Below are 18,196 nucleotides of genomic sequence, written 5' to 3' on the forward strand. Positions count from 1 at the left end.
TCGTACGTGAGTAATGCCATTGTGCTGTGTTTGCATACAGAGTTAGATGTATGTGCTAATTGTTTTTAGTATCAGCGTATTGATATTGTACTGTACTAAGGTGACACTGATGATGACAAGGTCACTCAAGCAACACTAATACATTAAGTGTTTCTTAAAAGTGGTCATTTGTTCTCATTTTGTCACGTCTATCATGCTAATTAGATACGGTCTGTTAAAACAGCCCAAATACATTTTTTGTGCCGATATTTTAATATCATATACTGGCATGCTAAACTTACTTTCTTTTTCCTTTACCTTCATCACAGATGTCATCGTCTTATTCGTCTGCAATGACCCAGTGTTCTCACGCCTCCTTTTCTCAGCACCTTTCTATCCTCACCTAACCTCCAAACTTCCCTATATCACTTCTCAGTTTACTTCAGCTAAGCTAACTCCTTTTAATCTACCTTTCTCCAGCACTCCTCTATCTCCCCTGCTCTCTTTTGATCCCTGAGACTATATGGGACCCTATTTCATGTATTACATTTGCTTTTCATCCAACTATTATTTAATAACCAAATGTATATCTATCCCACAGTCCTTTAATATCGTTGTCTTTGTTTCAAAACTTTACTTTTTTTCTAGAACATTAACTTTCTTTAGTCCTTAAAGATTTTTGTAGTAGTTTTTGTAGTTTAAAAAAAATAAAAAAAATAAAAAATATGTGACAAAGAGTTATCCATTCATTTGTGGTGATATATATATTCTTCAAAATACAAACCCAAGTCCCAAAAGTTATGAAGCTGTGCCAAAGGGAAATAAAATAAAATTTAATAATTTGCTAACTGGATAAAATGATTTATTTACAACAGAAGACAGAAAAACTGTTTAAACTGAAACATTTTCATGAAATATATTACTTCATTTTGAATGATCTGTTGGCAATAACATGTTTCAAAAAAGTTGGGATAGGGAAACAAAAAAAATATGGAAAACTTAATGGTACTGAAAAGAAACAGCATTGTGTATAAAAAGAGCATCTTAGAGAAGCAAAGTTTCTCAGACTTGAAGATGGGCAGAGGTTCATCAATCTGCAACAAAATGCATCAACAAATTGGAACAATTCAAGAATAATGTTCCTCAATGTAAAATTACAAACACTTTGAATATTTCATCACCTATGGTGCATAATTTCTTAAAAAGACAGACAGAATCTAAAGAAATCTGTATGGGCAAGTTTCAAGCCTGCACTGCATTGCCAACAGGTGGTTGGCCTAGCCTGACAACAGTCCAGCTCTTTTACCATAAAAAAATGGTGCATTATGAAAAGAAAAATACAAAAAAGAATACACAGGACTGTTGAGCAGCTAGAATCCTATATCAGAAAAGAATGGGACAATAACCCTTTTCCAATTTGCTGTTGTAATAATCCCTACTTATTCTTTAAGCCAGGGGTGTCCAAACTCCGGCCTTGGCCCGCGGTCCATTTTTAATTGGCCCGCAAGTAATTTTATAAATAGAATAGAATATGGCCCGCACTTCAACTTTTGCTTGAGTGTATTGCACTTCTTAGTTTTAATACCAGGGGGAGCTGCTGTTGATCAAGGCAGTTGCTCCACCAAAAAGGACAATCACAGAAGAAATTTACCCCCAAGTTACTAAACATGGCAGAACCAAAGAAGCGAAAGGTAGAAAGTGAGTGCAGAAAATTTCATACACGGTGGGAGAGTGAATATTTCTTCAAAGAATTCAAGGGGAAGTGTGTCTGTTTGATCTGCACTGAAACTGTGGCAGTTATGAAAGAGTATAATGTACGACGGCATTATGAAACCAAACATCAGGCCTATGCATCCTACACTGGTGCTGAGCGAGAGCAGAAATTAAAGCAAATTGTAGCTATCCTGCGGGGTCAGCAACAGTATTTTTTTCATGCTCAAATTATCCAGGAAAAGGCTCCAATAGCCAGCTATGAGGTCGCCCAACTCATCGCAAGACATGGCAAGCCTTTTTCAGATGGAGACCTCATAAAACACGGCCTCGTTAAAGTCACCGAAATAATGTGCCCGGAAAAAGTGCAGGACTTCAACAACGTCAGCGTGTCCAGAAATACAGTTGTACGACGCATTGAAGACTCGTCAGCCAACATTAAACTGCAACTGTCTGATAAAGCTGTGCTTTTGATTTTTACTCCATCGCATGTGATGAGAGCACTGATGCCACAGACACCGCACAGCTGCTAATTTTTTTGCAGGGAGTGGACGAGAGCACGAGCACTTTAGGTGAGTAAAAAATATATTCCACAGTACCCGTGTGTTAATAAGCATGCATGTGCAGGTACACATGCTTCAAATATCAATTATGCGCATCAATTCTGTCACTACCCTGCTTTTGCACACCACTTTCTTATATGCGTTTTTCTTGTTAACACACAGAGTACACACCGCTGTGCACAGCGCACGCACACGTAGTCAGCTGATCTCATCTGATTCAGATTTGCTCCTTAATCAAGTGACATTTGTCTGGATTTTTGCCACGACTGGCGATCAGCACCGCAGCTGGATGGCCTGATTTACATACCCAGCGCAGCTGATACTCACCAGAATAATTTACTAAAATTATATGGACTCCTGTTATTAAGTCCAGTTCAGTCTGTTAATGTTGATAATCGTTTCAAACAGACATTAATAGATGTTTTGCTAAGCCTAATAACTTAAATAACAAACTTGAAATGTACCCGTCTCATTTTCCCCTTTATTGTCTTTTTTCTCTGTACTGTAAATCTTCTAAATCTGTCTAAGAAGAAATCTGCGGCTGCTGTTCTGAGAATGAGCTACCAAAGCTTTTTCTGAATAAATCAATAAAGATCCATTTATGGAAAGCTGTGATGAAGGCACTTTTGTCTTTAATTATATTCGACAATATAACACATTTGACCACTTTTAAGTGATTTTTCTAACTTTAATACAGTAAAGTTAAGGTTATATACCTAATTTCTAGTAAGTGGCCCAGCCCCTCCTATATTTTTATGTATGTGGCCCTCAGTGAAAAAAGTCTGGACACCCCAGCTTTAAGCCATTTAAAACATTCCAGTCAGGTATTTTTTTCAGTTAAAAGTTGGTCTCTTAGTCTGATTCTTGTGCTTCTGCATTTCTAACTTCTTTATACTTTTAATGTAAAAGAAAGGTCATTATTTTGCACTCACTAAAAGCTTGCATATTTTGCTGTATCCTATTATCTGCTGTTGCTACAACTTAGTCTCTGTGTCAGAGCCAATTTGATTTTATATATTCTTCTACAGCCTGACTTCCATCCTCACCTCCTGCATTTCTTTATTTCGTCCCCCTTCTAGCCTCTTCTGTCCTCTTTATTGCTCTTCTTGTATCTTTTGACTGTCCTCTTCATCACCCCTACTCGGCCATCTTCACCCACTGTCTATCCTATTTAATGTCTAATCTCAGTGTTTTTCCTTCCAACATCATCTGTCCAGTCAATTATATCTCATCCACAATCTCTAATCCTTTCTGTTGTATAGAGCATTCAGAGCATCTTTGTTTCCACCACGCCTTATCTGTTCCTCAGTTTACATCAGTCCTCCCTGACTCCATCTTTTTCACCTTCTCCCTCAGTTTGTGTTTTCCTCTCTGGCAAAAAGCCCCTTCAGCCTAATCCTGTCTGACAATTCCCAAATGAGGCTAAGACACTAGTAATAAAAAAATGCAGCATGCCCCTTAAAAATACCTGAAACTCACTTCAGAGGGTGTATGAGAAAAAGATATGCACAAAAGTACACAGTTAGCTGGTGTGGCCCAAACGAATGCAGTGGCAAAGTGACCAACACTCAAGCTTGACACCATTTTAGTTTTCCTTCCATTCAGTTAGTCAATCATTCAGTGTGCTTTGTGTCCTCCAGTGACCGAGCTCTCTTGTCATTTCAGACCTTGCCACTACCAGCTGTCTGTCTTTTCCACCAGTCATCTGACCTGCCCCTTCTCTCCACTCAACTCCATGTACTTCGCTGATTAGTCCTTGCAGCATCACCCCCGCTTACCATCTCTCACTTGCCAGATTGTGTCTTTGTGTAAAGTGCAATTGCTTTCTGGCATTGTGTTGTTTTCTTTTTCTTTTCTACCTCGGCTGTGATCCGGATTTTGCTTCTGTCTGAGCACTGTGTTTAGTTTGTCTGTCATTGTCTCACACGTAAAGTTTGTTTTTTCTTTGACTAATTTGAATTTTGAATCATGTTCTTGAGCCTCCACCATTTCTGAACCTGAGACAGTGGGAAAAACAGAAAGTGTCATAAAAGCACATAAACCTTAGCATCTGGTATCGTTCTGCATATATCTAAAGTACCTAATAGAACCGTTAGTTTAGCTTGAGCAGCCAAAGTGATTTGAGCTTTAAACCAGAAAATCTCCAAGTTTTGTCTTGCGAATAGCAAGTCTATGTTCCCGATCGTGACTCAAGAGTTGGGAGTTTGCCTTGAAATCGGAAGGTTGCTGGTTTGAGCCCCGGCTTGGACAGTCTCGGTCGTTGTGTCCTTGGGCAAGACACTTCACCCGTTGCCTACTGGTGGTGGTCAGAGGGCCCGGTGGCGCCAGTGTCCGGCAGCCTTGCCTTTGTCACTGCACCCCAGGGTGGCTGTGGCTACAATGTAGCTTGCCATCACCAGTGTGTGAATGGGTGGATGACTGGTTGTGTAAAGTGCTTTGGGGTCCTTAGGGACTAGAAAAGCGCTATACAAATACAGGCCATTTACAACGCTTTTCTACAATATGAATAGCCACATCTTGGTTAGAGGTCTTCGTGTGCATAAGAGAGAAAGGATTTCAATTCTCTTTTCACATTAGGAAAGGAGCAGCGGTGAAAACTCAGTGGAGTGAAATCTGGGGAGCGAAAATAAAACAAACCGCAGCAGGCTTGGAATGTTAAATGCAATGTCAGTGCAGGCTAGTGGGTAGAAGGGACATTATGCTTGGGAACGGTGCAACGAAAACCGTGACTAGTGTCAGTACAGCCTAATCCAATCCAGGCTGCTATGTTTTAACAGCAGAGACCTGTATTACTAGCTCACCTTCACCTTGATTAAGCACATCTCTGTGTGTGTGTGTTTGTGTGGGTAGGGGATCGGAACAGTGAACATGTGCTGTGAGACTCATAAGAAGAAAACTCTGGTGTGTCCCATTTCGCTGTAGGTATGTTATGCATTAAAGTTTCAAGTGAGTCATTGAAGAGTGACCTCTCCTTCCTTTTTTTCTGTTTCCCTGTGTGTTTGCTGCTTTCTTCTTCAGGTGCTGTGGTGTTAAAGCAGAGTTTAGTTTTCTCAAGGCTGAAGTGCTCTGCCAGCCCAATCCATGGGTTGGCTTGGCGTTATTAAGTCCAGTTCAGTCTGTTAATGTTGATAATCGTTTCAAACAGACATTAATAGATGTTTTGCTAAGCCTAATAACTTAAATACAAACTTGAAATATACCTGTCTCATTTTCCCCTTTATTGTCTTTTTTCTCTGTACTGTAAATCTTCTAAATCTGTCTAAGAAGAAATCTGCGGCTGCTGTTCTGAGAATGAGCTACCAAAGCTTTTTCTGAATGAATCAATAAAGATCCATTTATGGAAAGCTGTGATGAAGGCACTTTTGTCTTTAATTATATTCGACAATATAACACATTTGACCACTTTTAAGTGATTTTTCTAACTTTAATACAGTAAAGTTAAGGTTATATACCTAATTTCTAGTAAGTGGCCCAGCCCCTCCTATATTTTTATGTATGTGGCCCTCAGTGAAAAAAGTCTGGACACCCCAGCTTTAAGCCATTTAAAACATTCCAGTCAGGTATTTTTTTCAGTTAAAAGTTGGTCTCTTAGTCTGATTCTTGTGCTTCTGCATTTCTAACTTCTTTATACTTTTAATGTAAAAGAAAGGTCATTATTTTGCACTCACTAAAAGCTTGCATATTTTGCTGTATCCTATTATCTGCTGTTGCTACAACTTAGTCTCTGTGTCAGAGCCAATTTGATTTTATATATTCTTCTACAGCCTGACTTCCATCCTCACTTCCTGCATTTCTTTATTTCGTCCCCCTTCTAGCCTCTTCTGTCCTCTTTATTGCTCTTCTTGTATCTTTTGACTGTCCTCTTCATCACCCCTACTTGGCCATCTTCACCCACTGTCTATCCTATTTAATGTCTAATCTCAGTGTTTTTCCTTCCAACATCATCTGTCCAGTCAATTATATCTCATCCACAATCTCTAATCCTTTCTGTTGTATAGAGCATTCAGAGCATCTTTGTTTCCACCACGCCTTATCTGTTCCTCAGTTTACATCAGTCCTCCCTGACTCCATCTTTTTCACCTTCTCCCTCAGTTTGTGTTTTCCTCTCTGGCAAAAAGCCCCTTCAGCCTAATCCTGTCTGACAATTCCCAAATGAGGCTAAGACACTAGTAATAAAAAAATGCAGCATGCCCCTTAAAAATACCTGAAACTCACTTCAGAGGGTGTATGAGAAAAAGATATGCACAAAAGTACACAGTTAGCTGGTGTGGCCCAAACGAATGCAGTGGCAAAGTGACCAACACTCAAGCTTGACACCATTTTAGTTTTCCTTCCATTCAGTTAGTCAATCATTCAGTGTGCTTTGTGTCCTCCAGTGACCGAGCTCTCTTGTCATTTCAGACCTTGCCACTCCCAGCTGTCTGTCTTTTCCACCAGTCATCTGACCTGCCCCTTCTCTCCACTCAACTCCATACTTCGCTGATTAGTCCTTGCAGCATCACCCCCGCTTACCATCTCTCACTTGCCAGATTGTGTAAAGTGCAATTGCTTTCTGGCATTGTGTTGTTTTCTTTTTCTTTTCTACCTCGGCTGTGATCCGGATTTTGCTTCTGTCTGAGCACTGTGTTTAGTTTGTCTGTCATTGTCTCACACGTAAAGTTTGTGTTTTCTTTTACTAATTTGAATTTTGAATCATGTTCTTGAATCCAACCCAGTTATTATCAGAAGCAGCATTGAACTGGACTAACGTCAGCTATCTTCTGCTGTGTAATTCACCATAGTAAAATCTGTGCATCATGCTAGGAGCAAAACTACGGTCCAAGGTTCAAAAATGTACCTTGTTTCTTTTCTTTAATTTACGTCTATCTCCATTACACCATTTCATATAACACCGAATCTACTGTCACAAAACCAAAACAGAATTGTTTTAAGTGAAAACTCTTCAGCATATAATAATACTCTAAGTATTTGCCAAAGCGGTTCAATAGCCATATACTGTACCTAATTAAGGATCGAGCACCATTGACACTTTGCCTTAATTGCAGTAAAACTGTAATTGAGTGATATTTAAAAGTTGATCAAGAAATAATTTACATCAAGCAAGTGACCCTTGTTATATATACTTGTTATAAAGACAACAAACCCTACAACCTGTTTCATTTTGGTTTGATTTGTTTGTTTTGTTGTTTGGTTTTTGTGGTTCCAGCTTATACAAACTAAAATTGACTATTTAGCAGGGAGATGAGAAGAACGAGCTGGGGGAAAAAAGCCCTAACAAGTCCCAACAAGTCAAAATAAAATAACATTTTGAAAGGTATTTACATCTTAATATAATCATTCAGTTTTCATTTAGATTCAAATTTCATCTTCACCATCGTCATCATCACCATCAGTATCATCTTTTGAAATTCTATGCAATAATAAACCCTGCTGATATACCCTGCGCATGTATATACCTGTATATACCACACATGTATATACCTATACATGTGTTCAGTGCTTGTTTCAGAGAAACAGTCCATTCACTGCCTTGTTCACTGGCTCCCAAAGGACCGTTGTTTCCTCCGTAAGCCCTGACAAACTATCAGTCAACAGCATACATCATTCTGCTGTATACTACTTAAAATCATGTGCATGCTGTACAGCAGGACTGGCTACCTAAAACACCCACTTAAGTTTTTACTTAAAACCACATTTTCACTAAATTGTTATTTGTGGTGTTACTATCTTAGAAATTATTCACAAGAACATAGACTTCATGAATAATAAAGCACAACTAAAATATTAACAAGGGAAACTTGTTAAGTGGACCAATGTACCAGTGTCCCTGTCTTACACACACACCCATACAAATCCATGCTCACAAAATTATTTAGACTACTTACTTTAGGTCCTGGGAAGGTTCTGCTCTTACATGTGACGTCTCTACAGAATGACTGAACACTACTCCTTCATTTCCTGCCGAGAGAATGAGAACGAATTACAAAAAGGAAAGCAACCACTGAACTCTTGAGTTATAAACTTAGCAGACATTTCAAATGCATGCCAGGGTGCTGAGATATTCTGTGTCAGAAACACAATTTCCTTCAAAAACAAGGTACCACTGGGTTGTCACTGTTAAGAAGTATGTGTTCTTTGTGCTGAAAATCAGAGTTGATTTAATGTTTAAAACACTTTAACCACAGGCATCATATTTCTCTCTTATTAACAAAGCAATTAAGTATTTAATTATATCTCAACCATCTTTTTTCTCTGTTTTCAATATTTTTCTGTTCCTGCATGTTAATAACAATAATAACCATATGGCATTACTTTCCTCCAAAATCAAAATTTCCTGATGCAAAATACATTCAAGCATGCAATTGATGTGCATGCTTTTTCCTTGTAAGAAAAGTCTGGCTCTGATATAATGCAATGTTTAACCCCCCGTGTTCAGTAGCCACCTTTGCAGCTGTGAACAGATGCTCATTTTTGGCTCTTGCTGAGACCACAGACAGCATGTTGGAATATCAGCACTGCTGCGAATTTAATACTGCATGAGGCTATCTTTCCCATTGGCAGGCACACAGATAAGAAACTGCATAGTCTGAGCTGTTTGATACTGAAGAAGCATATGCCAAGTTTAATTCTAGAAGATTCAAGGAGGTCCCATAGGTAGGATGAGAACCTACATCTCCAAAAAGCTGCAACTGAACCCTCACAGGAGCTAAACTTGGAAGTTATTGTGTACTGTTGTATTTTTCAGTTAAATCTCACTTTCTGTGGTTCATTCCAGGGAACACTGAACTATGCCTATGAACTGCCAAGTAAATGAAACAACAGTTAAAATGGCAGATAAGGGCAAACCTTGCTTTATGTTCTCCTGTTTGACTGTCTGCCTCTATGATGTTCATAACTTAGTCAACCATGCCACAGCTTCTGGCTGATATTGCTTTTCCATATTATTGCTACTCTGTCTTTTCTACTATTGTTCTGCTCTCATGAAAACTTTATGAGCTTGTTTGATGACACTTGTTCTTGAACACAACAATCCTTAAAGTATTTTTAAAGCGGATAAACTGAAATCAACTCTTCATACTGGGTTTACAGTTTCAGACGTGTCAACTGAGGATAAGCTCGGTATCACTCCAAACTTGCTGCCATGGATAGATAATGAATAGATGGATAGATGGATAGATAATAGATAATAAATAGATAATGAATCAGCCAATGCAAGCCAATAGGCTTGCATTGGCTGATTCATTATCTATTTACACCTTGCTACTGCAAAGGGCAGCGATATGTGGAAATATGATCTATCTTCATTAAAAAAATACATCAATCTATAAATCTAAAATTTAAACAGTAGCACAGCATAACCCGGCAGACCTCAGTGCCTGAGCTGAATGAATGATGTGCCCATATTTGTATTCTTTTTGCTATCTACGCTCTTTTCGCTCACCTCCTTCAAACAGCAAATGACAGCAACAGTGACCTATAGACCTCGATCTCCTCACCCTCCCCTTGTTCTTCTGCACCCTTATTCCTTCAGAGTGCCTCTAATGAACAAATTACCCAGGTTAGTGTGTGTACGTGTGCTAAGGTGTGAGTAGTTTGTTTGAATTTGTGGTTTCGAAGCAATATACACTCAAAAAATTTGGGTGTACATGTTGTATTACATACAAATTTTAAGTGTACAGGTGAACTGACACGAGTGGACTCGTAATCTTCTGTCAGCTTCCATTTGATTTTCTCACTTCCAATGATCGAGAGAACACAAATGAATAAATGAGAGAAAGACAAATAGATGATGCAGAGTGAGAGTATTTTCCCCTCTCACTTTTTCCATTTTTTACTTTGAGCAAACTACTTTCCCCCCAGTGATGCTTACATGCCATGTCACATATTTCTCATCCATCTGCCTCTTTACCCCTTCTGTCCGTGTCATTATTTTAATTATATATATATATATATATATATATATATATATTTTTTTTTTTTTTACTGTATTGCACTGGCCTCTTTCTCAACTCTGCTAAAGCTGCTCTGCTTGCTGACCCGTAACTTGTTTGGCTGCACTCATCAACAGCACTCTGTTTAACTGCTTATTCTGTGTCTGTATGTGTGTATATTCCTGTAACCTTGTTACTCAACATGAATAAGTTTGACTTCGCTGTCCACTACTGAAAATAAGCATGAAAAAAAAAACAGAAATAAGTCCCTTATGAATTCAGCAACATGTATGGGAGTCTTTCAAATTGTACACTTTACATTTAGTATGTTATAGAAGGTGGGGAGAAGGTGCAGTGATGTCAATGTCTGTTTTATGCTTTTGTGTAACCCTACCTGTGACTTTGAGTTTCTCAGTACCGATGGTGATCTCTTCTTCATCTGCAGAGAACAGAACTCTCTCTCCATCAGCATTCCTCACCTCAAACCTCTGACACTGAGCCTCCACCATTTCTGAACCTGAGACAGTGGGAAAAACAGAATGTATCATAAAAGCACATAAACCTTAGCATCTGGTATCGTTCTGCATATATCTAAAGCACCTAATAGAACCGTTAGTTTAGCTTGAGCGGCCAAAGTGATTTGAGCTTTAAACCAGAAAATCTCCAAGTTTTGTCTTGCGAATAGCAACAGCACTTTTCTACAATATGAATAGCCACATCTCGGTTAGAGGTCTTCTTGTGCATGAGACAGAAAGGATTTCAATTCTCTTTTCACATTGGGAAAGGAGCGGCGGTGAAAACTCAGTGGAGTGAAATCTGGGGAGCGAAAATAAGACAAACTGCAGCAGGCTTGGAATGTTAAATGCAATGTCAGTGCAGGCTAGTGGGTAGTGGGTAGGAGGGACATTATGCTTGGGAACGGTGCAACGAAAACCGTGACTAGTGTCAGTACAGCCTAATCCAATCCAGGCTGCTATGTTTTAACAGCAGAGACCTGTATTACTAGCTCACCTTCACCTTGATTAAGCACATCTCTGTGTGTGTGTGTTTGTGTGGGTAGGGGATCGGAACAGTGAACATGTGCTGTGAGACTCACAAGAAGAAAACTCTGGTGTGTCCCATTTCGCTGTAGGTATGTTATGCATTAAAGTTTCAAGTGAGTCGTTGAAGAGTGACCTCTCCTTCCCTTTTTCTGTTTTCCTGGTGTTTGCTGCTTTCTTCTTTAGGTGCCGTGGTGTTAAAGCAGAGTTTAGTTTTCTCAAGGCTGAAGTGCTCTGCCAGCCCAATCCATGGGTTGGCTTGGAAAGGATTTCCATGAAGTGACATTTCAAATCTGTAAACACTTTACTCCCCTCTGTAGTTTACTGACTGTAAACTACAGACTTTAAGACTGTACAGCGTACCAAAATAATGACGACACTATTCACCTGAGAGCATAGTCAGATTCATTTCACTAATTTCATGCACAAAAACTAACTTAAAGCTAAAATCAGGACTAAAGTTAAACACTTCTTATTTCTCTTCATATTCAATATAGAAGTTATATGAAATGTGAGTCGAGACATACATGTGACTCTTTGCTCAGTCTAGCTTCAGTTTACCGTCTTAATAACTACCTCTCTTATTTCATCAGTGTCCAAAATGTGTGTACCCATGCAAGATTTTCTGTATAGATGCACATATTCTCCACTCTTATTTATCCTTTTAGGACCCAGCTGTGAAGTGGCATGCATGTTTCCATTTATATAGACTTTGAATCATTTAAAAGCATTTACTCATCAATGTGCTGACTTGATGTAATGTAACAAAGAAGGTGGGCTGCATATACTATGCTGCCCGGATAAAGATGATTTCTAATCTTGGACCTTAGTGGTAACATTTCACAATTTAAAAAAAAGGCAGTGTTCCTAATAATGAGGAAACAACAGCATAAATAAATAAAAGCTACTTAAAAAGTTGATTAAGTAGTGGCTTTTTAATAGAAATGTAAAACGTTGACAATTAATTGCTAGGTAATTATTCTGGTGATTTTGTGATTTGGCCTGTGATTGGATGGCTTTCCATCCTTGCTGAATCTATAAAGAGGTCTCTCTCCATTTCATTCTATCCCTTTTCTTCACTGTCTAAGCTGCCCGGCTATTTTGTGTCAATTAGAAAGTCAGAGTGCCTTGTCAGTCATAATCAAACGTTATTAGGACCTATCAATCTGGGATTAAGCTCTATTTCTCGTCTCATTCTGACTGCCTTTATCCTGTCCAGCTCTATCTCCTTAAACCCTCTCATTCCTCCAGTGACTGTGTTAAAAAGCAATTGAGATTTGTGTTGTCAAAAGCTCACGCTAAAGTGAGGTGTGTATGAGTGTGTTACAAATATATGCAAAGACGTAGCAGATAGAAGGGAAGTTGATAGTTAGAGGTGGGAGACGTATGCTGAGAGAGGAATCAAAGGAAGAAAAAGGAGGGTTTATGTTTGAGACGGAAAGATGAATAGAAAATGAAGCTAGTTTAAATTGGAGATGTGCTGTGCTAGTTGCTGTCTCGGGCATCTAGCTAGTTCTCTTTGGCTCTTCAGCTCTTGCTCTATAATACATCTTGTAGTGGAGATTTCCAGAATGGGCGCAGGTCAGCATATTTCCAGAGATTTGTGTTTTATTCACAGAAATTGCTCTTCTTGTCTTCTCAGTAGGGGTGAATAAAGGATTCTAAAATTGCAGGAGATGGGAAAGTTTAGTGATGGTGAGAACTTGGCCAAACTTAGTGAAAAGGAAATAAAAGGAACCTGCTGATGCTCCTGACAGACTTTAGTAGTGCAGTGGCACCAGCAAAGACAATATCGAGGTATAATTGAGGTTACATAAAGTCTATTTACAGGTGAAAACAGCAATTGACAAATAGCCAGTGTTACAGTTTCATTCAAGATCTTTAAAAGGCAGTTTGCATGGAAGAGGAAATTCAGGAAATTGGACTTTGCATGAAAACTGTGGTTGTGATAAACTGCTGTATATATATAACTGCATCAAAGTACGAAACATTTTCGGACAGTGTTGAGATGACAGGATTGCAGAGTTTGCCGGAAGAGTTGTGTTTAAGTGAAACAATAAATGCACCCAATGACATTAATGCTCACTTCAAAACTAATAGGAAAAGGAAAAAAAATATGTATAGTCAACTTAAAGCTCTGAGGCAACAACATGATGAGACAAAGTAACCAGAGGTTATTCAATTCAAATGATCGCTTAGAGGACTGATAGAGATTGGCAGCTATAGCTTGCAGAAACACCTCTCCTGAGTTGATGTATTTTATGCAAATGAAAAGTGATGTGGTGTAGCTAAATAATATGGCAGATGTATTGTGTGTTCAGGGTAACTTTTTTCTGCTGCAAAATGTAGTGATTATGGCTTTAATAGATGTGACAGTCGATAACACTAGACTGTGAAATAAAAGAAATGTAGCCACTTTTAAAATGCATTGTTAGTGGCTGTTAGGACTAACATAAAAAGCATAAAAAAGCACAGTATGCATCTCCTTCATTTCTAATAATTTCTAAACACTTTGAAATGACACGAGCTTTTTGCATTAACCTGCTAGGGTATTACCCAATGGTGTTATTTTAGGTTCCTTTCATGTTGTGCTTGTTTTTTCAAACATGTCTCTAAGCCTTTGGGTAACAAACAAAATTATCAAGTGAAGAAATATTTAGTTACAAACAACCTGGGGAGTACTTTTATAACTAGCTGATATTTGTTCATCTTGTTAGTGATCCCCAGTTAGAAAATGTTAAATCTGTGTAAACGAAGTGCATTTGAACAATTAATTTGCTCCTGCAAATGTCTCTCCCACTGATAACACTAAAGTAATTCTGCTGTCACCAATAACAGCACGACTCCTCGTTAGGCAGACATATTAATTGATGCACTGATTTAAATAATCACTTCCTGACAGGATCTCCTCTGTTGTCACAAGTGCCTCCCTCAGCAGGATCCTTCAGCAATAATAATGCTTTAAGAATACCTCACTGATGAAAAGAGGTGCTACAGATGAAATAATGGGGAAAAAAGCAGCAGCGCGTGTGTGATGAGTGTGCTCCTGAGTCATATCTGACTTGTGAAAAGACATTAATGTTAAGAAGCATGGTGAATGATTACGCCACAGACTGCTGTATGTTACCTATACAGCAGCAAATAGGAGACAGGAAGGAATAACAAATAATAGCAAGAATTAAAAAATGAAGAGAAAATAGAGAATATTGGTATTTAGCAGCCAAAAAGGTGACTCAAAAACATTGTACCGAGCAAGGGGATAATTAAGATAGTTCTGTTATTCTATTATTTATGTTATTATGATTTTGGTCAACCTACTCCCACAGACATGAAAAAAAAAAACCTCAAGGCACCAGAGGCTACTAGATGGTTTAAGTCTGAAACTGATGTGAATCATATGCTATGACCTTTGCAGTCAACATCTCTTAACCCAGCTGAACACCTATGGGAGATTTTGAGCATGCAAATGCCATTTGATTCAAATCCCCACTACCTACCAGGAATATGACTCCGCTGCACTATAGCTCATTCTTATTGTCACATAGATATTTCCATTTTTTTTCACTATAACTGTCAGTTCAGTGTTCTGTCTTTGAAGTCCCGATTTGTGTTTAAAAAAAAAAAAACTTTAATAAATGTTCCACGTAGTAAAATTTTGAGTTCCCAATTTGTATTCAGCTATTAATGAATGGGGCACATTAAAGAGGTGCCTGTGTAACTTTTTTACTACTGCACATAATAGCATTGAGGCCATAATAAAGTTATATGGATTTGCTCTCCTGGATTTTTAATTCAAGCCTTTAAATTAGAGCTTCTAGCAATGAAGTGATATGGCGCAAGAAGAAACTGTAAAAGGCCCGAGGCATAGGTACAAAGAAGAGTATGGCATAGCCAAGCAAACACTGCATGCATGGTTAATTTTCCCAAGCAGGTCAAGATGAATGTTTAATTAAAATCCCCTTTAATGCACTTTTTCATCATGCCATCCTTCCTCCACATCTTTCTTTACTTTACAGTCCTTCACTGATATTATTCACAATGTAGAATGACTTGAGTCAGATAAGCAGATTTCTTCCTATAGTCCAGGCCATACTGATTTGACTTTGCGACTATGTAAATACCAATGACATTTTCAGCCAAGAAATCCATCTAAAATTAGATTGTTTTTGTCCTATGGCTTTATAGAGAAAGGTGACAATGGTTAAATCTCAACAGTTTTCCTAAGGTCAAGAGTCTGTGAGTAAAAATAAGGTTATATGAGACAAAGTTATATAACTCATACTCAAATGTCTTTTTACTGCTTAAATGTGGGCTTTGGTTTTGATATTTCTCTGCTCACTTTCAATGCCTGGCTGGTTCTATGGCTATATCACTTTTCACCTTTTACGAATCGGGGTACAGCCTAGGAGCTTCAGGCAGGTCCTGTTCTACAGCTACACAGGCTAGACTAAAAGGTTAGAGGAATTTCAGGCATTTTCAGGCATTAGCGGGAAGATCTACTAAAACTGAGGCCACGCTACTTGGCCCAGAAAGATTTGTCCAGTAACATAAGGTACAAGACAAGAGCATTATTGTTTTACCTCCCACACACCTCCTTTATTTAATTGAAATTCAACCATTAAATGTCTATGTGCATATCTAACTATTTATTAACAGGCATCCAAATAATAGAGTGACACAAACAGACAAGGAAAAAAACAGAAAAACAAACAAACAAAAAAAACCCCACCGCTATATATATTACATGTGACACAAAAGTTTAGTTGTAGACACCAAAGAACATGTCAAATTATTCTTCTATCTATAGCAATGAATAGAAATGTATATGAAAAGCATTCACAGTGTTTTCCTTTATCACATTGTGTCATGTTACAACCTAACAAAGTGAAAAAGGTTTGCTTGAAATTCTTGCAAAATTATTAAAATTGAAAAACAAAAGCATAACACGTAGATGAGTAGCTGTTGCCATGACACTCAAAACTGAGCTCAAATGCATGCTATTTCCACTGATCTTCTGTCAGATGCTTCCACAACTTCATTAGAGTCCACCTGAGGAAAATTAATTTCATGTGATTCGACATGATTTGGTCACAAGGTCACATAGTTGACATGTGTCAACTATGGGCATGTCAGAGCACAAATCAAGTCATGAAGTCCGAGGAATTGTCTGTAGAACTCTGATATAGGACCGTAGTGAGGCACATATTGTGAGAAGGATCCAGAAAAATGTCTACAGCATTCAAGGTCAGAAAGACCTAGTGGTCAGTAAATGGAAAAAGTTTGGAGCCACTAGGACTCATCCTAGAACTGGGGTCCCATAGTCAGAGAAGTGACGAAGTACCCAATGGTTCCTCTGACAGACCTCCAGCGCTTGCTTTGTGGAGAGAGGAGAACCATTTCTGCAGCACTCCAGCAATCAGGCCTCATCAATCAGTGGCCAGACAGAACCCAGTCCTCAGTAAAGGCATATGAGAGCCCACCTAGAATTCGACACCTGAAAAACTCTCAAACCATGAATAAAATTCTCTGATCTGATTAAAGACTGGACTCTTTGGCCTGAATGCCAAGTGTTATGTCTGGATGAAACCAGGCACAGCTCATCACCTGGCCATTATAATTTCCTAGTGTGCAGAATGGTGGTGGCAGCATCATGCTGTGAGGATGCTTTTCAACAGCAGGAACTAGGAGACTAGTCAGGGTCGAGGGAAAGATGAATGCAGCAATATACAGAGAGAACACTGACAATAGCCTGTTCCCGAGTACTGGTGCTCAGACTGGGGTGAAGTTTCGCCTTCCAACAGGACAATGACCCTGAGCACAGAGCAAAGATAACAAAAGAGTTTCTTTGAGAAGACTCTGTGAATGCCCTTGAGTGGCCCAGCAGAAGCCCAGACTTGAACCTGATTGAACAACTCTGGAAACATCTGAAAATGACTGTGTATCAGCGTCCCCTATCCAACCTGATGGAGCTTGATATGTTCTGCAACGAAGAATGGGAAAAACAGCTATGCAAATATTGTAGCATCAGACTCAAAAAGACTTTAAGCTGTAATTCCTGCCAAAGGTGCTTCAACAAAGAGCAAAAACTGACTGCGAATACTTATTAATCTTTTAATGTATTAAAAATATAAACATTTTTTATACATTTGCAAGAACCTTAAGCACTTTTTATTATGGGGTATTGTGTGCAGAATTTTGAGGAGAAAAATTAATTCCATCCATTTTGGAATCAGGCTGTAACATGATAAAATGTGGAACAAGTGAAGCTTTGTGAATAGTTTCCGGCTACACTGTATGTCAGGCAAATAAGTTTGACAGAATTTCACTCATTAACTGTTCTAATTAGTTATTCAGACATGGTACAACTTATCAGTGGATTAAGATGAGCATTCTGTTGAGTGAGTCAGGCTGATATGCTTGTCAGCTCCCCTCCTGTCTGGAATGTCAAATTTAATGAATATTCAAAAGCCCAGTGGGTCCTTTTGTGAGTATTGCGAAGGGAACTGCTCCTATGGGGTAATTTTGCATTCTGCATTAAGCAACACACGATCCATGTCTTAAAATATTTAGTCAAATCTTGAGCCAAATGTTTCTTTGTTTTCGAACGGGATGTGGGAAGGACTGGTTGATTGATTGTTTCATACTGATTAAGTGATAGGGTGCATTTAGCTCCATACTTGCAGGTGAAACTACATTGCTCCCACCAAGAAAATATGTTTCTACTCATCACTTCTTGCCATCTGTTAACTACGGAGCCCCGCAGGGGACATGGGAGAAAAAAAAAATTAAGACGAACTTTTGCGAGATCCCGAGTTAGTTTTGCGAGATCTCGCAAAACTTTTGCAAGATCCAAAAGTCCGTCTTAATTTTTTTTTCTTCCATGTCCCCTGCGGGGCTCCGTAGTTAACTAAAAACATAGGCGTTTAGCTTTTTAATGATAGCAATAACAAATAAAAGCTTTTGAAAAGAATAT

At 38.6% G+C, this 18,196-nt stretch overlaps 1 protein-coding gene across 4 annotated transcripts in view; it reads right to left on the reverse strand.

The window, feature by feature from the left end:
• The window catches only part of LOC146385236 (zeta-sarcoglycan-like), a 362,624-nt gene that overhangs the window by 58,535 nt on the left and 285,893 nt on the right, over positions 1-18,196 (reverse strand). For all 4 annotated transcript variants that reach the window (XM_084930860.1, XM_084930857.1, XM_084930861.1 and 1 more), the window contains 2 exons: positions 10,578-10,700; positions 8,138-8,210 (listed from right to left, as the gene is read on the reverse strand). In XM_084930860.1, coding sequence (XP_084786986.1) covers positions 8,138-8,210; positions 10,578-10,700 — 196 coding nt within the window. The remainder of the gene's footprint in view (positions 1-8,137; positions 8,211-10,577; positions 10,701-18,196) is intronic.

Source organism: Perissodus microlepis, chromosome 6, assembly GCF_051167445.1.
Source record: "Perissodus microlepis isolate ML-2025 ecotype Zambia chromosome 6, ASM5116744v1, whole genome shotgun sequence".
NCBI classification, from domain to species: domain Eukaryota; kingdom Metazoa; phylum Chordata; class Actinopteri; order Cichliformes; family Cichlidae; genus Perissodus; species Perissodus microlepis.